The following is a 23,322-nucleotide window of genomic DNA, read 5'->3' on the forward strand; positions in this document are numbered from 1 at the left end:
ATATATAAACATATGTGTGTGTCTATCTATCTATCTATCTATCTATCTATCTATCTATCTATCTATCTATCTATCTATCTATCTATCTATCTATCCATTCTAAACTGGTCTTGATTCAGCCTCCCAAGAGCTGAGATCAGGAGTATAAAAGCACTACACCTGGATACTTTGTAAAAAACAAAACAACAACAACAAACAGCTGGGCATTGTGGCTCATGCCTTTAATCCTAGCTACTCAGGAGGCTGAGAGCTGAGAATCATGGTTCAAAGCCAGCCCAGGCAAGAAGATCCATGAGACTCTTATCTCCAATTAACCACCAGAAAACCGGAAGTGGCACTGTGGCTCAAGTGGTAAAGCACTTGCCTTGAGCTGAAAAGCTCAGGGAAAGTGCCCAGGCCCAGAGTTCATGCCCCACGACAAAACACACACACACACACACACACACACACACACACACACACACACACACACACACACACACACACACACACACACACACACACACACACACACCAGGCCCAGAGTTCATGCCCCACGACAAAACACACACACACACACACACACACACACACACACAAATATGGGGTAGAGGGACAGTACTAGGGATTGCACTTGGCAGGCAAACAATCTACCACTCAGCTCTTTAGCCTTTCCAGTTCATTTTTCAGGTAGGATCCCACTGTAAGCCTGAAGCTTGCCTCAGACTGCAAACCTATCTATGCCTCCCATATCAATAGCATTGCAGGCATGCATCTCCTTTGCCCAGATACTTCTGTATAATTGTTTTAATAGAGATGAGTTATTTTTAAGGAAAGCATAAAACATTGCTCAAGTGGCATGCTATTGTGGGTGAAAAAAACAACATACAGGTAGGTAAACTCAAAGAGAAGTTTAACTACAAGTAATTGTAGTCAAAGGTAACTACTACTCATTTTTCTATTACTCATTTTCCCCCCTTACAAATCTGCAGTTGATCATGTCCTTCAGAAAAAACACCTCTCCAAAAAACAAACTTTACAGTTTAGGCAGGGGGTGGGGGAGGAGGGAGGGAATGTAGTTGTGGAGATGGGAGGGAAGGGATGGTAGGGAGAAAACAAATGAGGAGGCAACAATGCTTGATAAGAAATGTACTCATTACCTTGCTCATGTGATTATAACCCCTCTGTACAGTATTTTCACAATAAAAAAACTTATTTAAAAAAAAAAAGAAAAAGAAAAACACCTTTCCCACAGAGCTAATCTTACTATAAGGTTCATTAAACCCCTCCTCTTGCCGGGCGCCGGTGGCTCACGCCTTTATTCCTAGTTACTCAGGAGGCTGACATCTGAGGATCATGGTTCCAAGCGAGCCCAGGCAAGAAAGTCTGAGAAACTCTTACCTCCAATAAACTACTTGAAAACCAGAAGTGGCGCTGTAGCTCAAGTGGTAGAGCGCTAGCCTTGAGCTGAAGAGCTGAGGGTCAGCGCCCAGGCCCAGAGTTCAGGCCCCACAATCGGCAAAAACAAAAACAAAAAACCAAACCCTCCTCTCTTACATTATTTACCAAGCTTCCTAAGTGATGAACCTAACTCCACCCTCAAATGTTTTGAAGCCCTTCCACTCAGCAGCCCAGAGGAATGTGGAGAATTAATAATACATTTCCCTACCTCAAATTTCTCTAAGTCACAGCAAATAATAGGTTGGGAAAAACAACAGTCTACTCCAAGCAGGCTGCCTGCTGTCTACATTTATGAGGCTGCACTGGCAAAATGGTTAAAGCAAGTGGCAACAGGTTAGTAAGGACTGATTTCTTCCACCTTCTCTTCATTATAGTTAGCTTGGATGAAAGTCTCCTCTAGCTCAGGAAATCAGGCAGCAAAACCCTCAAATACTAAAAGGCAGGCCTACATGCACCTATCATAGAGTCTATCTTTCCACTCCCTGAGGAATTCAATCCTTCTCCTTGTTTCCCTGACCCCAAGTCCCATGTTTCTATGGAGACCTGAACTCTGAGGATTCCCATGAGCATCTGCCCAGGGCACTGGCTACTGACTGCGTCACATAGCCAAGGTCTTCTTTGTTTAGCCTCTCAAGGGAGAAGCTGCCCAGACCTGTGGCCCAGACCCAAAACCCAACAAATCTGTGACATCCTCCAGCGTAAGCAAACTCACTGCAGCTGGGAAGGTCGGCAGGCCAGCCTGACAGGCACCAGCCAATCCAAACAGGCACCCTGTGCCAACCCAAACCCACGGCCTCTCCTTTCTCTTGTCTCTAAATAAACACTGTAGTGAAAATTAGTGTGCCCTAGTACCCAGGTCAGTTTCTAGAGGCAGGACTGGAGCCAAAGGCTGCTTCTGGTAGAGAAGGCAGTCACTGGGCAGTGAAAAGACTTGAGGCTGCCCTGCTTACATATTCACTTCCTTATGAGGCCAGGGGAAGCACCAGAGATTTCCTGCCTCATTGAGGAAATAGAACCTTTCTCCCTCTTACTTAAGCTGTGGTTTACCCTTACCAAACCATTATCTCTCCTTCCCAGTCATTTCCTCCAGCCCTTCAATCCTATCCTGCTCTCTATGTAACACATCAACCAAAGTCTTCAAAAGTACCAAGTTAGAATCACAATGCATTTTATTATGTGTGGAAGTACCACATGTAACATTACTGAGATTTTAGAAAATGAAGTTAGCCAACCTGAGACTGTAGGTTCTGATGTAATGTACTTTCATAAAGTCCTTTCCTAGCTTTGTGTTCCTGTCCCCCCTACCCCCTGTCACATCATCAGTTCCAACATATTCTTCACTTTTTGGCACTCCCTCAATCTCAACTAGGATCCATACTCCACAAGCGTTTCCCAAATACCTCTGACATGCAGCGAACTGGGGAGTGGTGAACTAAGCATGATTTGCCTTGAATTCATGGGATTCAGGAATCAACTCAAGTGTACAGATTACCTTTGAGTAAATGACAACCCAATGCAACAAGTAGGGGGAGAGATATGGATGAACAGGATATAAGAGGGCCACATACAAATGGTAGCCAACCCAGGTTGTAGGGTTTGCAAATAGGTGGGTCACCTAGTTTTGTTAATGAAGTTTTACTGGCACACAGCCACATCCCCTCATCTAAACATGTTTCGTATTACATAGTAGAGTCTGTATCACTCACAAAGCCTGCAATATTTACTGTCTGACCCCAGGGAAAGAGAGCTCTCCTGAGATCTGAAGGAAGAGGAATGGCAGGAGGAAAAACAATGTTCCAGGTAGACATTTGCCAAGTGTAAAGCTAGCATCTGTTTAGTGGCTGCTGAACAAAGACTTGAAAGCAGGTTGGATTCAAAGGTAGGCCAGTGGTGAAAGCAGGACAATGTGAGGAGTCTCCAGCCTGCTAAGGATTGGAACTCAAAACTGGAAGACAAATGAAGGGATCATTCACGTTCCACCTCACCGCTCATCAGCAAATCTTCCATTCATTTCCTGTGAACTGACTTTAAGTGACTAGTATACTGCACAAAAACCAAACTTCACTGGGGCTGGGAAGGTGGCTCAGTGGTAGAATGCTTGCCTTGCATGCGTGAGACCCTGGGTTCGATTCCTCAGCACCACATAAGCAAAAAGAAAAAAGCCAGAAGTGGTGCTGTGGCTCAAGTGGTAGAGCGCTAGCCTTGAGCTGAAGAGCTGAGGGACAGCGCCCAGGCCCAGAGTTCAGGCCCCACTACTGGACCCAAAAAAACAAAACAAAACAAAAACCAAACTTCCCTACCTGAGCTCTTGCCCACTGTCCCTTTCAGACCCCAACTTATGTATGAACTTACAGAAGTAACAAGGCATATGAAGGAAGTTGTCTTGTTCTTTCACTTCTTCCTCCTACCGCAATGTCAGACATTTCTGGAACTTTTTGCTTTGCATTTCAAATGCCCTTTAGCTATTTTCTGCTTTTGCTTCTTTATCACAGAGCTCTGAAACCTGACTCCCTCCACTCTGCTCATAGATGACCTTTACCTAACCTAAAAACCCCCACAACCTCATTTAATAGATAAATACAGACTCTTGAGCCCAGCACTGTCCCTCCCTTCTTGTCCATTCTGCTCTCACATACCAAAACTTCGAAGATCTTCTATTTTCTTGATTTATTGAACTCTGCACTCAAAGACTTTAATTCTTTGATAGCTTTATATCATTGTCTATATTCTACAGCTCCTTGATCTAAGTTCCACATCTCTACTTTGTGTGTGTGCACACACACGCACACATATGTGCACGCATACACACACACACACACACGCGCGCGCACACACACACAATCCTGGAGCTTGAACTCAAAGAGTCTGGGTGCTGCCAATGAACTTTTGTGTTCAAGGCTAGCACTCTACCATTTGTGCCACAGTACTACTTCTAGCTATTACAAGCAGGTATTAGTAATTGCCCAAAACTGAAGTGATAGTTAAAACCTATTGGTTATTAGTTATCACTGGAACCAAGCACTTTCTTCCTACAAAATAGTTTCCAAACTTTAGCATGAAAACATTTGGTTAAAAAAATAGATACCTAAGTCCAGTCTCACTGGGAGAAGTGAAACTAGAAGAAGCATATAAGAGCTACTTGCAAGCCCAACAAAACTCAACCACCTTACTCACAATTTTTGTCCCCTGGGGCTTCGGGGCCCCGGTGGCTGGTGTCAGAAGCTGTTTAGCCACAGCTTCCCGCTGGGTTATGTCCACAGAGCTTAGAGCTGTGCGACTGCCATCCTCGTTGATGACCATGGAGGCTCCTGGATGCACATTGGGGCCATTAATGACTGCTTGCCTCAATTCCTGGACATTCCAGGGGGTAACTGGCTGAGGGTAGGTCAATTTTGTGGCAAACACCTAGAAATGAAGAGTAAGCATAAACATCCAGAGTAAGCAGATAAAGGGGTTCAAAAAATAACTCAACAGGCTGGCTGACTTTTCTCCCAAATTGTGGGAAGCTGTTCACTTATCCAAGAAAGCCCTTCAACAAGTAAAGCAACATCTGCCTGTTTTTCCACAGAGCCATTTTGCCAGACTCTCTTAAAGGAATAGACTATGCCTCCTTTTCTGGAAGTCTATCTGAGCAGAGTAATTCAAATGTTAGTTTATGTGTTTTGTTTTTCAACCCATTTTACAACTTCATCATTTTCCTATCAATAAAGTTAAAATCCGCTAAGGCATACAGTATGGGGTGCTTGAGGCCAACTGGACAATACCACTGCACTCCTACCACACCCCACCTGCAGCACAAACTGCTTGTGGCACTTTCCCAGGCGTAGACATGACATGAAAGACTTTCATCACATTGTAACCAAGGTGGCACTTCAGCTGAAATGGATTTGTAATTCTGATGCCTGAGAAGATGCAGTGTGCTCCATTTGTACTAGGCCCACATCCCATCTTCTCCCAGACAAATGAGTTTTCTAGTTCAGTGAGTCTCTGAACTACTGGATACCATAAATTCCTTTGATGTTTCAAAATGCAGGTAAATACATCAACTACACCAGTATTACTTAAGAGAATCTTGTCTAACTTTTTCCATATCTCTAAGCAGTTGCACTTTATGAGCAGCCTCTCCTGGCCACCCTTGACCTTGTGATCCCACTCCCCGAGTGCCCTTAGGGACACTGTCTAGTAGTCTTGATGCATTTGTTTGTTAGGAGACAATGCTCTGGTTGGACTGGCTTCCTACAAGGTGCCAGGTGTCTAGCTCATTTTTAAGCTTATCTGACTTCTTTGCTCCCCTCAGCAGTGCTATGTAGGAAAGTTGTGTGCAGTTTCACTCACTTTGCTCTCCCAGGCACCCTGTGCTACCCCGTAGGCCTTCAGAATCCTCAAGCAGGGTAGAGGCAGGCAGGGAGGTAACTTCTGAGGTTTACCACAAGGGACAAACACAGATCCCAGAAAAGGGATGCTTACAACCCTTTAAAAGTAGAAAGTGAGGTTTCATTACAAGTCTCTCCCAAAGCCTAGGACAATCTAGGCACTATAAGGTTAAAAGCCAGTCTGAGTGGCCCTGTCCTCTGTCCAGACAGCAACAAAAATGCCCTGGGTCTCTCCTCCTAGGGCTTCAGACTCAGAAAAGTCACCACGGGGTTTTACAATGTGTTTCCTTGCAGCTTGGACTCAAGAGATGCAAAGATGGGAGGCACTGGGCAAGGGTGGAGCCTTCTCTGCCTCACCTCCTAACACAGCATGCCCTTATCCAGGAAGCTCAACTGTGCCCAAGAGAATCAAAAAACACTTCAGCTTTGCTCATTACCAGCACCCCCGAGAGAGAGGGTGATGTGTGAGGAAATGAGACTCTCCAGAGGGAATTAAACCATCTTCACATTATTGATCTCAAGGCTCATTAAGGAGGAAGTTGATTGAACAATGGCTGCTAATGAGCACCCTGACTTGAACTGGGGAGGAAGTGAGGAAAGGAAGCTGGATTACTAAGGAAACACTAAGGGGTTTACTCCAAGAGGAACTGGAAGGGATGAACAACATGTACATGTCTCCACTCTAGGGGACTTGTCCCCTTTCTCTGGTTACCAAAGAAGTACACATCCCCAATGGGACTGAAATTTGCCTTTTCCTGTCATGTACTCAATTGGATGAGGAAAATTTAAAGACTTCGGTGAAATGGACAGAGAGTGACATATGGCAGGGATAAAGATACTGTATCCTGCTGGGAGCTCCTGGTGCCCCAGACATGGGTCTCCCTTGTAGATTGGCATCTGGAATCTTGCCAAGGGGAAAGAAACACACTACCATGCAGCCTCAAATCCCTTCCCCACAGGCTCTTCTTCCACTAGAACCACTATCATCTGTGTAGTGCACCCTATCTCCAGGCCTCTATGGCATGTCAATCTACTGCCCACAAGTGGTGAAATGAGGCCCTCCCAAAATACACACCATGGGAATGCCAATTTCATTGGTGTTGATGTACATATCTGGGCAGATGACTGAGCGTGCTGCATAATCTACTCGCTTTCCCATCATATGCTTTCGGAAAAGTCCTTCCTTCTTCTCCAGGATCTGTAGAGAGCAAAACAAACTCCATAGAAACCATTCAACAATTTAAGAATAGAATTTTTTGCTTCAATACAAGTATACTTCTCATGCATACACATCAACATGAGTTAGTAACTGAAATACAACTTATAGCTCACCTGTCTAATGCCAGGGTACTTTTCCATCATTAATTTATCCATCTCGCTATCAAACACGATATTGACATGGCTCTGAAGTCGAATCCAAATGTTATAAAGCTTGTCTGTGAGAGACTGGCCTGGAAGCATACTTAAAAAGGATCGGTCCATAGCAATTGAAGAGTCATTTTCCTGGAAAGATAAAACCAAGAGAAGAGATGATAAAAGCAAAAACCAACCAAGCAAACAAACAAATCTCTAAAAGGTCTGGCTTGATTTTATTCTTTTTATCCTAGTAATGACATGCAGTGAGCTCTGGTGTTTGCCTTTGAAGTGTAGGGATAGATGACCAAAGTGCTAAGAGCCTCATTACATACAGACCAACTGGTTTCTTTCTGGTAATCAAATTAATTCAAAATCCCTAAGTAGGCTTTTTTCCCCCAGTCCTGGGGCTTGAATTCAGGCCCTAAGCTTTGTTTTGCTCAAGGCTAGCACTCTACTACTTAAGCCATAGCTTCACTTCTGGCTTTTTAGTTTATGTGGTGCTGAGGAGTCCAACCCAGGGCTTCATGCATGCTAGGCAAGCACTCCACCACTAAGCCACATCCTGAGCCCCTATTTAGGCTCTTAAGACAGTTGCCAATACACCTGAATATCTCATCCCTCTAAGACAGGAGACCTTTGGAAGTCCTTCTCACATTGGTACTTACAAAGTTCTGTTATCCTAACAGAAAAATGAAGTCATATAGAATTTCAGCTTTCTTTATGCTTAAAAAAAACTTCTCTCATCTGGGCGCAGTGGCTCACGCTTGTAATCATAGCTACTCAGGAGGCTGAGATCTGAGGATTGCAGTTTGAAGCCAGCCTGGGTAGGAGAGTCACTATGAGACTTTCATCTCCAATTAACCACTCAAAAACCAGAGTGCTGCTATGGCTCAAAGTGGCAGAACAATACCCTTGAGCAAAACAACATCACCAAAAAAAAAAAAAAGCAGGTGGAGTAATTTTGTACTAGGAAAACTGTTTGCCACACAACAATGTATATATTAAAATATGGGACCAGTCACCACATGTAACCCTAGCTACTCAGGAAGCTGAGATCTGAGCATCACGGTTCAAAGCCAGCCCAGGTAGGAATGTCCATGAGACTCTTATCTCCAATAAACCACCAGAAAACTAGAAGTGACACTGTGGCTCAAATGGTAGAGGACTAGACTTGAGCTAAAAAGCTGAGGGACAGTGCCCAGGCCCAGAGTTCAAGTCCCACGACCACCACCACCACCACCAACAAAAGAAAATGGGTACCCAAGTAGGCTAGGTCAAATTCCCTAAGCCTCTGAGTATTTGCCAATTGTTTTTAAATATCTCTGCTCCTAGCTCTCTTTCTTCCTCTGCCAATTCAAGGGAGAGGACTATGTTAGATGCTCTTAGGCTGCCTTAGAGCACCCTCTACTGGCTCTATATGACCTAGCCATACATAGCTGGTTCTGAATAAACTAAGATACAGATCACTCCAAAGCCTTACTCTGTTTTCAAAGGGCTACCTAAATACAATTTTCAGTGCTGGTCATTGGATCTAGTAATACTATAGTCTCACCTCCCAAACTGGACCAGAACCTTCACAACAACACTAACTGATTAGATAATTTAGGGACACAAGAAAAAGCTCCAAGAAGGACTAGGTATCCAGAGCCTAAGTGCCCAGGTAACTAGTACCATCTTGTGAAGGGCTTGGCTGGCAGCAGGACTATCTCAGCAGCTGGCTGGCAGTCTGAGAGGGAGATCTGTATACAGAAGACTGGAAAAAGGTATTTTTGTTTCTATCTAGACCATGTTTGAAAGACTAAGGACTTCAGTGACTTCAGCAAACTTAAAGAGTATATGATTCATTCTACCCTAAAGACCTTGTCTTTAGGTTCTAACACCTTCAAAGGGCTAGAAAATGTCACCTGGCACAGCATTATTCTGAGTAACTCTATTGGTGTCTTATTGACACCAATGCTGGAGACCTTAATGAGCCCAAAATAGAACCAAGTGACATGAGCTCTGGGTTTTCAACTTGGGGAGGACAGATGTATGAAATCTTACCACAGACTATACATACATTATAGAGAAGGTAAGTCTAAAAAGTTGAAGTGACTCAGCCCCCAGCATAGTCACCTGGCACAGTCATAGGGAAAATCCTAGATTATAACCCAGATCTATCATGCTCAGGCAGCACATGCTTGTTCTCTTAATAAATCCACAAACCCACAGCTCCGACTAAGGATGTTGCCAGCTGCATACAGCATCCTGCCAGCACTGTTCAGCAGTGCTAACACTGCCTGGGGTTAGAACAAAGCCTGTGAGAAACAATGAGGCAGCCCTGACCTTGTCTGTGGTGAGTGCTACAACCTCACAGGGCAGCTTCTGTTCTTGGGCCATCAATGCCAGAAGTTTTCGGATTAGAACTACGTCTTTTATGACAGCTTGCAGGTTCACAGTCTGGCCATTGGTAAACATTTGGTCCCCCAGGCGATTGACGGGACGATACCTGTAGAATAACATACAGAATGATGACAAATGCTTGACAGGTGATACCTATAGAATAATATACAGAGGTGACATGAATCTGCTCACATTCTTCCTTCTGTGCTCAGCACTACCTGCTGCCTAGAGCAGATGACAGCGTGCTTGATTTCTGAGTGCCTTTGACCCTTCTAGCCCTTGAGGTCCCTGCTCAATCCCTAGGCTAATCTTTTTCAGGTAAGATAAAGGGTATTACCTGGAGGGTGGCACCACCACAAAATCAAGAAAAAACATACTGGGATTGAATCTCGCTTCTGTGCCCACAGCAAGTCCAGAAAAGAGGTAATTCAAAAAGAATCCTGTATTTGAAATAAATAAACCAAAGAGACCACTTAATCAATATGTAAAGGCATGAGAGGACAACAACAAAATCAGTGAGGGAAAGTAAACCTGAATATAGGATAATATATAGAGTAAAATCACTTTTTTTTCTTTATAAAAACAAATAAAAATAGCATCTGTGGCTATTATGAAGGTAAGAGGATGGTATAAAAATAAAGATAAAACAAGGTAACTAAAGATATAACTACATTAAAAAAAGACTTCTTCAATTCACAGAAGAAATTCTCATAGAAACCTTTAAAATACTTTCTATCTATGGGCATTTAAAACAGATGAGTTACAATGAACTTCAGGATATATTTTACTGTATTAAGCCCATCTGTAGCTGTTATTTAATAATTAGACTCATTTATATCAAGTCCTTGGTGCTGGGTCTGACCCCCCCCCCCCACATTATGATGTCTCAAATTCAAACACTCTGAAGCCTGCCAGCTTCAGACTTGTAAGCTGATTTCAAGAGAAAGCGACAATAACCACAACTTTAAGAACTAAGAGTACAGGGTTAATGCGTCAAGGAAATTTAAGTCTGGAGAAGATACAGGCTATTTCTTTAGTTGGTATACCACCTTCATTCTTCCAAATGGCAAAAAGATGTTCTTCGGCACTGCTAGGTGTTAAATACCCTCGTTTTCCCATCTGAGCTTCCTCAATTCCTGAAGCTAAGAGAGAGGGAGGGACAGATTGGAACACAATAAATCAATAATACACCTGTAATGGGATTTATCAATTCTATGTCCTCATTTTATAAACAAATCTTGCAACTTGACCACAAGAATCAATATCTAAGATAGCCCTGGCTTTCATGTAGTTATTATGTAAAACTTAAAAAAATAGAGCAAAGCCGGGCACTAGTGGCTCACGCCTGTAATCCTAGCTACTCAGGAAGCTGAGATCTGAGGGTCGCAATTCAAAGCCAGCCTGGGCAGGAAAGGCCATGAGATGAGATTCTGATCTCCAATAAACCACTAGAAAAGTGGAAATGGCGATGTGGCTCAAGAGCCTTGAGCTAAAGAGCTAAGGGACAGTGCCCAGGCCCAGAGTTCAAGCTCTAGTACGTGTGTGTACACACACACACACACACACACACACACACACACACACACACACACACACACACACAAATAAAAAAAACTAGGTTTGTTGTTTATGCTAAGTCTCATCAGAGTCTTCAGTGTGAAGGATACATCTCCAGAGGAGGGAATTTATCTCTACCCAATCCATATTGTGAAGCCCTGGGGGAAATAAAATCTAGTAACATTATCTACTGTGGTAGAAAATGTTCAAGTCTGGACCAGGCAGGCAGTTCTATTATTGCCAGGCCATATGCCCTGGAAACAAGCTCCAAAATGTAGCTTCTCTAAGCTACTCTTGATATATAGTAAAGCCAACTGTCTCTTTTTTTAAAAAGTATGAATACTCAGTCTCAATTTTCTCCCAAGTACCAAGGAAAGAACAGAGATGAGAAGATTGCCTCCATCGGCAGGGATCCAGGATCAATGTGCATTATAGGCAATAATACTTTCTTGAGTTCTTTTAGTTCTTCAAATTATTCATCTATATTTGACATGTTTCAAAATCTTTGTCAGGCGAAAGTTTTAATGTTTTTATTTACAACTTTTTTGATAAAAGACTGGAGATATGGCTCAGCCATAGAGTACCGCCTAGTAAGAATGAGGCCCTTAGTTAAACCCCAGTACCATTAAAAATATAAATCTTTTAAAGAAATAATCATTTGAATAAACAGGGAAGTAGAAGCCTATAATCCCAGCACTCATGAGGCTAAAACTGGAGGACTATGAGTTTGAGGCTAGCCCGAGTTACATAGCAAGATTCTATCTCAAGAAACAAGGAAAAGAAAAAAGCAAAAACCATGTATGACACTTGTGGGGCACTATCTCATAGTGTCATCCATACATTGCTTCTCCTGTATGACAGGCCTGGGTTGAGCACTCCCTAGGGAACCCTCCAGATCAGATCTCAGAAGTCTGGATGCCATCCTTCTGCTGATCTACCAAATATGTAGCTGAGGAAGATACTGTGCAGGAAACCAGGTATTCCCAAAAATTTGAGACAAATCTGATGGCCACATATGAGAAATATGGCCAATAAGCACCCCTCAGAACTCAGCCTGCTTACCTGGATCCTCTGTGTCCTTCTGGTCAGATTTCTTGTGCACCACAGCTGGGTACATGACTGTCAGCTTACTGTTGTGCTCCTTTCGGACAAGTGACCGCCCAGTCCTACATGAGGATGGTTGTGAGTGAGAAAAAGGAACCCCAATGAGACATTCAGTAATGGTTCTGAGTGATTAGAGAGAGCATTCTCACCCAGAAGGGAAAGGTGGGTACCCCAATACTCACTTGCAGTGGGGACATCGCTTAGCAGTCATATGTGTCTTCCAGAAGTAAGCAATGAGTTTGCTCCTGCTTTCACACACATTTTTTACCTGTTAAAAGTCAGAGAACCTTGAAGTGCCATTTTAAAAAGAATTCATTATGTATTTGTTTTATGATTCCCACCATCTCTTTTAACAAAAGGAAAATACCTCTACTTTCTTACACAAATACTTCCCACAAAACTCTAAAATAACTAAACTCTTTCAATTATGAGTAATTTCTTTTTTTTTTTTTTTTTTTGTCGGTCGTGGGACTTGAACTCTGGGCCTGGGCGCTGTCCCTCAGCTCTTCAGCTCAAGGCGAGCGCTCTACCACTTGAGCTACAGCGCCACTTCCGGTTTTCTGGTGGTTTATTGGAGATAGGAGTCTCACGGTCTCTCCTGCCCGGCTGGCTTTGAACCGCGATCCTCAGATCTCAGCCTCCTGAGTAGCTAGGATTACAGGCGTGAGCCACCAGCGCCCGGCTTATGAGTAATTTCTTTAGCCTTCCGATTCTTATTCATAATACAAAACTAAAAATACAACCCACCTGAAAAAGCTGTTACTTAGATAAAAAGATCATGGATGCAATGTGGGATGCTTGGAATATAATTAGTGCTAATCACATTAGAGTTTTTTTTTTTTTTTTTTTGCCAGTAATGGCATTTGAACTGAAGGCCACACATTTGTTCAGCTGGCTTGCTCTGCTGGTGCTCGTCTACTTGAGTTTGGCCTCTAGCCAGCTTTGTGCAGCTTAACTGGGGAGAGTTTCTATGACTTTTGTACCCAAACTGGATTCTAACCTTGATTCTTCAATCTCAGTCTCCCGAGTAGCTAGGATTACAGTTATGAGTCACTGGCATCCAGCTAATTAGTCTTTAAAACAAACCTCTCTGGCTACCACTGAATACCCTCCCTGATGCTCTCTTTCAGATGGACCTCAGGATTCTGAGCAATGCACATCTACAGTTCTTGTGCAATGGACTCATACATGTTTATCAGGTGGGAATTTGGTGCCCTGCACGTGGACCTCACCTCAAACAAGTAGTATGACACCTGGGTATGAGGTAAATCATATATTAAGATTAGTGCTATGGTAATCACCTAATATCAATTTTAAAAAAAGATTAATGCTATGGTTGATTGTCTACCACATTCCTTCACTGGACAAGTGAATATTCACACAGGTGTTATGGAGAGGAAGATGAGGCAACTGATTCAGAGAGAGGGTTGGAGAAAACAACAACAACACAGACCCCACTATCAAAGTGGGTGCTTGCTGGATGTGATGCATAAATGATCGAATCTTTTTTTGGGGGGAGAGGGGGAGGGTCCAGTCGTGGGGCCAGAATTCTGGGCCTGGGCGCTGTCCCTCAGCTCTTCAGCTCAAGGCTAGCACTCTACCACTTGACCCACAACGCCACTTCTGGCTTTTTTCTTTTTGCTTATGTGGTGCTGAGGAATCGAACCCAGGGCCTCATGCATGCAAGGCAAGCGCTCTACCACTGAGCCACCTTCCCAGGCCCAAATGATCTAATCTTATTTGATCCTTTCCTCAGTCCTGTGGGCAGCCATTCAAGATAAGGAAATAGATTTTGCAAGGTCACAGGGTTCATAAGTGGTAGAACTAGGATTATAATCAGCTCTGCCTTGGTAAGCCCAAAACATATGCAGATGACAGTGTAAAGGAACTGTGATAATTATGCTAAAAGCATAATGTTACAGGGAGAGAGACAAAGATAACTCACATGTGCACCTTGGGACCCCAAGAGGTTGTTTTGCAGAATTTGGGTTGTGTATTCTTCTAACTCTTCCTGAATTTCAGTGGCAGAAGGATCAGCATTTTCTTCCAGAAACTAAAAAAAGGAAAACCATATTACTACAGTAAATTAAGTAGGTGTTTGTCAAGCAGCACTGCCTAGGGTAACCATTAAGAGTGCAGAGACTAGTTGAAGGAAGTAAAAGAAACCATCATCAAAGCAGTAAAGCGAGCCAAGTGCTGGTGGCTTACTCTTGTAATCCTAACTATGCAGGAGGCTGAGATCTAAGGATCACGGTTCAAAGCCAGCCAGGTAGGAAAGTCCATGAAACTTAATCTCCAATTAACTACAGAAAACCAGAAGTGGTTCTGTGGCTTAAAGTGATAAAACACTAGCCTTGAGCAAAAGAGTTCTCAGGAACAGCACCCAGGCCCTAAGTTCAAGCCCCATGACCAACAAAACAAAAAATAGTGAAGTGAGCCAGCAATGTAGCTCAGTGGTAGAGAGCAACTTTGCTTGTTTTGCATGCATAAAAGCTGAGGGTTTGGTTCCCAAGCACTCTAAAAGAAAAAGAATCAGCAAGGTAACACTTGAAAAAAATTGAGAATATTCTATTTCTAATAATGGAAGGTTGGATTATTCAGGCCACATTTCCTAAAACTGCAAAGAACCAATATGGGATATACAATATTTTTAAGATATAATGCTCTGAAGAACTGACAAGACTAGTGAGCAATAACCAGACAAATCTGCAAGGAAAATAAGGATCTTGCAAACTCAAAAGACTGTATGATCTGCCAGGCACTTGTGGCTCTTACCTATAATCCTAGCTATTCAGGAGGCTGAAAAATGAGGATTACAGATTGAAGCTAGCCCAGGCAGTAAACTGTGAGACTCTTAGCTCCAATTAACTATCAAAAAGCTAGAAGTAGCCAGGTGCTGGTGGCTCACACCTATAATCCTAGCTACTCAGGAGGCTGAGATCTGAGGATCACAGTTGAAAGCCAGCCCAGGCAGGAAACTCCCTGAGACTCTTATCTCCAACAAACCACCAGAAAACCGGAAGAGGCACTGTGGTGGGGCTCAAGTGGTAGAGTGCTCGCCCTGAGCTGAAGAGCTCAAGGACAGTGCCCAGGCCCAGAGTTCAAGCTCCACAATTGATGGGAAGGGGGGGCAGTGGGGGGGGGGGAGGGGGAGAAAAACCTAGAAGTAGAGCTGTGGCTCAAGTGGTAGATTACTAGCTTTGAACAAAAAATTCAGGAACAGTGCCCAAGGTCATGAATTCAAGTTATAGGACTGGCAAAATAAACAAAGAAAAAAACATGGACTATGTTTGTACACAGTATTATGTGCCTCTGTGGAAAAAATGGGCATAGATGTCTCTTAGGTTTCCTGGAGATCTGTGCTGTGGCAGTGCTGGATGTGGGTACATTTCCAACTCAGCAATTTCTACCTTTCATTTTGAAGCTCTCAAATATTTAGGAGATGCTAATCAAAGTCAAGAAAACTAGAACAAAGTTAGGCATTTAATATACTGTTATTGCTCCTCAACCCAACAAACATTAAGATGGGGACACAAAGAGCTACATTCTCAGAAACTACCAGTCCTTGTGTAATTGCTCATAGTCAAGAGCTCTGAATCTGGACTACAACAGTTTTGAGTTAGCAGTGGGCTGTTCACGCTTACAATCATCTCTTGTTCCTTAGACTGAGTTCCTATACATGCTTTCCTCCCCCTGCTGGAGCTCAGACACCTGACACTGGGTGGGCAATGCCTCTGGGTAGAATCTCACCTTATTCTGCCCACTGAAGGACTGAATTCTTCAGGAATGGGGAGAGAAAAAAGAGGATCTCCCCCCACCCTCCCCCAGTTGTGGGGCTTAAACTCTAGGCCTGGGCCCTGTCGCTCAGCTCTGCAGCTCAAGGCTAGTACTCTACCACTTTGAGCCACAGTGCCACTTCCAGCTTTCTGGTGGTTAATTGGAGATAAGAGTTTCAAGGACTTACTTGTCCTTGCTGTTTTTGAACTGGCTTTGAATTGCAATCCTCAGATCTCAGCCTCCTGAGTAACTAGGATTACAGGCATGAGCCACTAGTGCCTGACTGAGAAGATTTCTCTTTATGATAAGAAATAAGACAAGGAAGCTTACCACTATTTCAACATAATAACATACATCCTACAACCAAAACAAAACAAACACAAGAAACAAAATGTACATGGATTAGACAGAAACAAAACTGCCATTACCTGAAGCTGATAAAATTGTATGGAAAACTAAGAGTACCTATGGATAGAAATACTAGAATAGACAATTTTACCAAGTTTCTTCAATCAAAAATTAATATTTTAGTATGCCAATACAGAAAATGAAAGTCTATCTAATGTACTTATTACAGCACGGTTTTTTTTGTTGTTTTCTTTTGTTTTTTAAACTATTTTTTTTGTCTTTTCTTTTTTGATACTGGGGATCAAACCCAGGACGCTGCACTTGCTAGGCAAGCGCTTTGCCACTGAGCTACCCCAACCCCAGAAAACGTTTAGTAAATAAATTATAAACGGAAAAACATCTACTATAGAACATTTTACTATAGAACTATAGGACTGCTACCCTATCCAAAGTAAAAACTTGGCATGATCAATGGCCGCATATCCTCACATCATGTACCTCCTACAGTAATGCCACATGCGAGTATCTTGTATCATGTCCATTGTATTCTTCATTTCTTTTTGTGGTACCAGAGACTGAACCCAGGGCCTTGTACATGCTAGGCAATCACTCTACAATGTAAACTACATCCCTAGCCGCTTTGTTTACATTTAGCTTTAAGACAGGGTCTTGCTAGCTTTGCCTGGGCTGGCTTTAAACAAGGAATCTTCCTGCCTCTGCCTCTTGGGTAGTTGGGATTAGACAAGGACTACTATACCTGGCTTCATAGAGATTGTATTCTTGCTAAATGTGAATCAAATGAGGAAATAATCAGACAAATCTATATGGTGAAAAACCCTGTAATTTATTTGCCTTGACTCCAAAAAGTCTGCATAATGAAAAAGGATTTTTCTATATTGAAATATTCTTCATTAAAATAGAGTAAAGAGCTATACAATCAAAGGCAACATATAAACCTGGATCCCTGGAGGAAAAGGGAGAAAAGCTCATTAACTGGTAAAACATCCTTTTACCATTTTTTTTCCCATTACTCTATAACTTCATGGTTTTACATCCAGGGATTGATACACAGATGGGAACAAAAGATAAACCATCTCTAGTTCTCCACCATTTGGCTTTCCTGACTTCTATGACTACCATGACCTACCCTGTTCAGAATTCGTTCAAGCTCATAGACTGCTTGTAGGGCCCCAACTTCCAGAACTCTTAGCTGGCAGACCAATAGGTGAATTACAGCCCGGGGACAAGTCAGCATGTGGCAATTTAAACAGGAGCCTCGGAGCAACAGGTAGAGTTTCTAAAGAGTGGAAATTTAAAAACAAAACAAAAACACAACATTAGACAGAAACAGTACTCATGTGATTTTCAGTGCACCCACCATTAGTCAGTTTACTTCTTTTAGAATTCCACTTCAGCTTATATGTTGAAGGTCTTTTTGACCCTAAGAACTAGACAAATATTCCCCTATGTTTTATGGTTTCATCTTAATCCATTAAAATTTGAAATTTATTTAGGATGTGTGGTCTAAGAAATCACTTTTACTTTATTGTGATCACTTATCTAAGACAATAATCTTTCTTTAATATGATTACCAAATAATGCACTAACTCAAGAACGCACTAATTCAAACTGTCAGGAATTTAGCCTCCTCTCTTCTGTGTTGAGATGTAGCCCTCATAAGCCTCTAGCAGTCCTACAACCCACACTTCCAAGACCACACGTACATCAAAGAGGAGAGGGTTATACACTGTCAGTGGAAGCTCAATGTGGCCCAGGTGCCCAGAGCAGTTGCTGAAGTCCTGCACGCAGGTGGAGCATACTTCCTTGGAATCTGCAGGGCCCAAGGCTAAATCATAGAGACCATTTCCGGATGGGTTTCCTAGACCGTCCACATAACGAGGGTTCGTAATGGATTTAACACTTAATTTCCTAAGGAGAAAAACAAACAAGAGAAAGCTCAGGTACCAACATCTCTAGTGATAATAAGAGAGCAGCAGGGTATAAACCAGAACCAGCTCCAAGCTAAAACAGTTGAATGAAGGGAATATGATACATTAATGCTTATATATGCGCAAAGTCAAGAATATTAAACACAAGCCGGGCGCTGGTGGCTCACGCCTGTAATCCTAGCTACTCAGGAGGCTGAGATCTGAGGATCGAGGTTCAAAGCCAGCCCGGGCAGGAAAGACCGTGAGACTCCTATCTCCAATAAACCACCAGAAAACCGGAAGTGGCGCTGTGGCTCAAGTGGTAGAGCGCTCGCCTTGAGCTGAAGAGCTGAGGGACGGCGCCCAGGCCCAGAGTTCAAGCCCCACGACTGACCAAAAAAAAAAAAAAAAAAGAATATTAAACACAAGCACTCAAAGTTTTGATTATCTGTAACAGAGGCAGATCACAACAAGGACTAATAGTGCCAAGTACTAAGCACATAATTCTCCATCCATTTATTTAACAAATAGCTACTAAGTACTTACTAGTAATGTGCCACATCTAATTTTAGGAAATAGACAAAAACTTCTATGTTTATGGGCATAACATCGTATTATAGGAAGAGAAGATAAATTAAGTATACAGCCTGTTAGGTGACGGAATTTCAGTGCTAAGAAGAAAAATGAAAGAGAGGGAAGAATGACAGAATAGGCCAGTGGTTAAAGGCCACACTAGGGAGATGTATGAGTAAAGGCTATAAGGAGATAAGGGAGCAAGCCACAGTCTCTTAGACTTTATAGAAGAAGCAGGGAGTGTTCATGATGTTCCCTGTTTAAAAATTCCACAATTATCTTCTTAAAAACCTTAAGTAACCAATTATGTTTTTGCTTTTGGATGATAATATAACTGAAATTCCTAGCTAGCAAACTGTTCCCAGTGATCCTGTAGCTCAGGAATTTATTTATTCAACCATTTATTTAAGGATGATAAAAGGAGTTAGACATGGGCTGGGAATGTGGCTTAGTGGTAGAGTGCTTGCCTTGCTTGCATGAAGCCCTGAGTACCACATAAACAGAAAAAGCTAGAAGTGGCTCAAGTGGTAGAATGCTAGCCTTGAGCAAAAAAGAAACTCAGGACCTGCCCCTGAGCTAACTGAGTTCAAGCCCCAGGACTGGCAAAAAAAAAAAAAAAGGAATAAGACACACAGGAAGCTTAAGGCTAGCAGACTATATGAACATAAACACAAAGTAACTAAGACACAGTATACTAGGTAAAGAAAAACCTAAGAAACAAAGGACTCTGAACTGAGCTTTCAGAAGTGTGCATGACAGCTGAGGATTTAGCTCAGTGGAAGAGGACTTGCCTGGTGAGTGCAAGGCCCTGAGTTTGGTCCTCAGCTATGGAAAGAAAAAGAAAAAAAAGCTATAAAAGACAAAAAATAGATAAATAAGGCAACTAGAAGTGTGTGATGAGAGACATGGACTGGACTGGATAGGTATGAGGGGGCATGGAGGGAAAAGACAATTCAAGCGTGGCATAAAGAATTTGACATGTAATAAAGTGAAAACCATTGGATAAAAAACCAATATTGGGTAAGATGCAACTAGAGTTCAATGAATGAGATGTCAGGAGATTTCTAAATCATTTCCCTTTATCTGGTGACCATTTTGCACTAAACTATGTACTGTTTTGGAAAGGAATGTCTTCTCAGTTTGGGGGTATAAAGGTGAATGTCGAGATTTTTGACGAATAAGTTTAAGATCTCTATGAATTTCCAGTGAAGACGTCAGAAAATGAAGGAAATGGAAATTCAATGGAAAGATCAGGAAATCTGCACAAGAGATTTAATTTTGGAGTATTAATCATGAAAGTAGTGTGATTGCCTAGAGACAGACAATATTTTAAGACGGGAAACAAAGCATTACCAGAATTTGGCCTTCAGGCACGCCAACATTAAAGAGACGAACAGGCCTGAATCACCTACATGTCATAAACGCCTAGCAAAAATACCAATGATACAACAGACTGATCTTGTAAAGGAGGAGAAAGAACTTGTCATGGAAAAAGTGGACGGAAGTACGATGCTGGAAGAGAGAGAAGTTTCTAGAGTGTGTTCAAGGCTGTCAAATGCGGGGCCCCAAACCAGGACCTAAGAGAAATTCCATTAACTAATTTCCGTAACTAATACAGCGAGGTCTTGGCCTAAACAGAGATCTGGAGGATAAGCACCTTATAGACAAGGTGTTTCACTAGCCTCCGGAAGACATTACACGTTCCAAACGCAGGGGTTAGTGAGGTGGTTAAGTGGTAGGTGAAGCTGCGGGGCAGCGACACGCCCGGGCCCGCCGCATTCTAGGTGTGACGCTGCGGACTCCCGCCGGGTTCGCACCGCCGGCCCGCCGCCCAGCCCGGCCTCCACGCAGTCCACCCCACGCTGGCTGGACGCAAGTTCTTCTGGGAACCGTAGTTTTCCGCGCTGCCCTCCAGAGCCCACCTCCGCAGGCTTCCCACCAACTCCTTACTTGAGCTCCTCAGCCGAATACATGCCGAAGGAAATGCCTTGCAGCCGCCGCCAAGGCAGGTTCTTGGAGACCAACATCCTTCGAGAAAGGCTTCAGATCCGACCACCAGAAGAAGGATCAACTACCAGCAACCACCACCGGCGAATGCCTGACTTCGGAAAACACCAGGAGCCACCATGTGGTTTAAACTGCGCGTGCGTGAGGGAAAGACTGGCTTATTTACATGGACGAGGCCACTTTCGCTGTGCCGTGGGGGGGATGAGTTTCATGATTCACCTTTTTTCTCTTGAAAATCCCGACAGATATAAGACGCAATAAAACAGTATATTAAAGAAATTTCTTCCGCCTAAATGAAGAGCATTCAACCTTTAACTCTTGTGGCAAACATTTTTCAACCAAGAGCTTGCAATCCCCCCCATTTCTACTTGAGCTATTCCGGTCCCGCCTATGACCCTGAAATTTGAGGGCATTCCCAACATGCTCTGCGAAGAAGCCAAAGATGGCGGCGGCTGCGTCTGCCCGGTGGCTGCGGGTCCGTAGCGGGCTTTGCTTGCCGCAGTCGAGAAGTAGAGGGGCAGGTGTGTGTGCACGAGGATTCAGCTGCAGGTAAGAGAAACTTGGAAGATCCTGAAGTCAAAGTTAGTTTTTTTTTTCCCCTCAGACTTTGTCGAGAGGGAATGGCGTGCGCATGCGCTTGCGCGTTCTCCTGTCCTCGTGTTTCTCCCCTCCTCCCTCCTCGGGCGGCACGAGGAGACGCAGATTTGGAAGTAGGTTCGAAATGTGTGGATTCTGTGTGTGTGTGTGTGTGTGTGTGTACACACGTGTACTCGTATACATTCACACACATATATGTGACTGGCATCGGGGATTGAACCCAGGACCTTGCGCTTTTGCTTGGCTTACTTATTCATGACTGGCACTCTCCCGCCTGAGCTTTGCCTCTGTTTCAGCAGATTGCTTGTTAGTTGGAGCTGGAGTCTCTTGGACTTTTCTGCCCCGGCTTACTGCAATCATCCTCTGTTCTCTGTTGGGTACCTAGGATTACAGGTGTGAGCAACTAACGCCCAGCCCGAAATACATGTTCTGTCTCGTTTTTTAGTGCTGGCCCTGGAGCTTGAACTCAAGGCCTGCGCGGTCCTTGAGTTTTTGTGCTCAAGGCTAGGGCTCTACCAATTGAGCCCACTCTCCACTTAACAGATTTGTTGTTGTTGTTAATTGGCAGTAAGAGCCTCACGGACTTGTCTGCTGGGGCTGGCTTTGAACCGCGATCCTCCCATCTCAGCCTCCTCCTGACTAGCTAACCTTACAGGCTTGAGCCACCGGCGCCCGACAAAATACATGTATACTTTATGGAGGTGTTCATTGGTTGTTTGCCGTACCTTTGAGTTGGTGGAAATGTTCGCGAAAGTAGGATCCTGCCCTCGTGGCGCTTACATTTCAGTAAAATGGCTTGTAAAAAATAATTTCCCCTTTCTTTCTTACTCTTTCCAGTCTGGTCTGAGGCAACCGGAAGAAGTAATAGATTTTCCCAAATGAAAGTCAGTGGAATGAGGGAGAGAGATGGAGGTGGGGTACTTATATCGGTATGTCATAATGAAATGCCTCCTTTCCCTGTAAAACTAACAGAAGTCTTTTAAAAAGTAAAAGACTGGGGCTGGGAAGGTGGCTCCCTGGGTTCCATTCCTCAGCACCATATAAGCAGAAAAAGCCGAAAGTGGCGCTGTGGCTCAATTGGTAGAGCGCTAGCCTTCAGCTGAAGAGCTGAGGGAAAGTGCCCAGACCCAGAGTTCAGGCCCGACGACCGACCGAAAAAATAAAAGGTAAACCCAGCGCTGGCCTGTAGTCCTAGCTACCAGAGGCTGAGATCTGAGTATCACTGTCCAAAGCCAGCCCAGTCAGGAAAGTCCACGAGACTCTTACCTCAATTAACCACCAGAAAACCAGAAGTTGTGCTGTGCCTCTGAGTGGTATCGCTGGCCTTCAGGGGAAAAAAAAAAGTTTTCAGACAGTGCCCAGTCCTTAACTTCAAACCCCATGACAGCAAAAAATTTTAAAAAAATAAAAAAAGGTAAAAGGCAGTCTATAATCACCACTGTGGGCTGAATGTTGTAGGAACTTTGGACCAAAGAAATTGATATGTTTTCACAAAGGCACAAAAAAGGGATATGGTTAGAGCTTTGGAGTTCCTCTTTATTAGCTTAAAAAAAAAAATCACTGCCAACAGTGGTCTTGTGGAAATATGGAAGCAATAGTGTATAGTGAAAACTTGAAATAAACTAATTTTTATTTTATGTATGTTGGAATTGAACTCAAGACCTCATGTACTAATTTTTGCATCTATCTGAGCTACATACCCAGCTCAAGATTGATTCAGTTTGCTTTTTCTTCACTTTGATGATAGACAAATTTTCTCATCAGTTGACTGGAGCCAGTAATAAGCCATCTGAAAACTGAGGAATAAGCTGTGTAACTTACTACACGCACAAGCCTACAGATGCTTACTCATGCATATGTACTTTCCCTCTATTACCCTG

General features: G+C 43.2%; 2 protein-coding genes across 2 annotated transcripts in view; one reads left to right on the forward strand and one right to left on the reverse strand.

Annotated features, from left to right (window-relative positions):
* The window catches only part of Polr1a (RNA polymerase I subunit A), a 65,868-nt gene extending 44,935 nt beyond the window's left edge, over positions 1 to 20,933 (reverse strand). The window contains exons 1-12 of the mRNA XM_042690425.1: positions 20,789 to 20,933; positions 18,062 to 18,266; positions 17,485 to 17,634; positions 14,158 to 14,265; positions 12,395 to 12,480; positions 12,171 to 12,274; positions 10,601 to 10,693; positions 9,889 to 9,991; positions 9,495 to 9,657; positions 7,146 to 7,316; positions 6,889 to 7,011; positions 4,615 to 4,845 (exon numbers count right to left, since the gene is read on the reverse strand). Coding sequence (XP_042546359.1) covers positions 4,615 to 4,845; positions 6,889 to 7,011; positions 7,146 to 7,316; positions 9,495 to 9,657; positions 9,889 to 9,991; positions 10,601 to 10,693; positions 12,171 to 12,274; positions 12,395 to 12,480; positions 14,158 to 14,265; positions 17,485 to 17,634; positions 18,062 to 18,266; positions 20,789 to 20,865 — 1,614 coding nt within the window. The 5' untranslated portion in view covers positions 20,866 to 20,933. The remainder of the gene's footprint in view (positions 1 to 4,614; positions 4,846 to 6,888; positions 7,012 to 7,145; positions 7,317 to 9,494; positions 9,658 to 9,888; positions 9,992 to 10,600; positions 10,694 to 12,170; positions 12,275 to 12,394; positions 12,481 to 14,157; positions 14,266 to 17,484; positions 17,635 to 18,061; positions 18,267 to 20,788) is intronic.
* Positions 20,934 to 21,279: 346 nt separating this feature from the next.
* Positions 21,280 to 23,322, forward strand: part of Ptcd3 (pentatricopeptide repeat domain 3) — a 38,317-nt gene continuing 36,274 nt past the window's right edge. The window contains exon 1 of the mRNA XM_042690471.1: positions 21,280 to 21,394. Within this exon, the coding sequence (XP_042546405.1) occupies positions 21,288 to 21,394 (107 nt within the window). The 5' untranslated portion in view covers positions 21,280 to 21,287. The remainder of the gene's footprint in view (positions 21,395 to 23,322) is intronic.

Source organism: Dipodomys spectabilis, unplaced genomic scaffold (genome assembly GCF_019054845.1).
Source record: "Dipodomys spectabilis isolate Male_0828 unplaced genomic scaffold, ASM1905484v1 ptg000137l, whole genome shotgun sequence".
NCBI classification, from domain to species: domain Eukaryota; kingdom Metazoa; phylum Chordata; class Mammalia; order Rodentia; family Heteromyidae; genus Dipodomys; species Dipodomys spectabilis.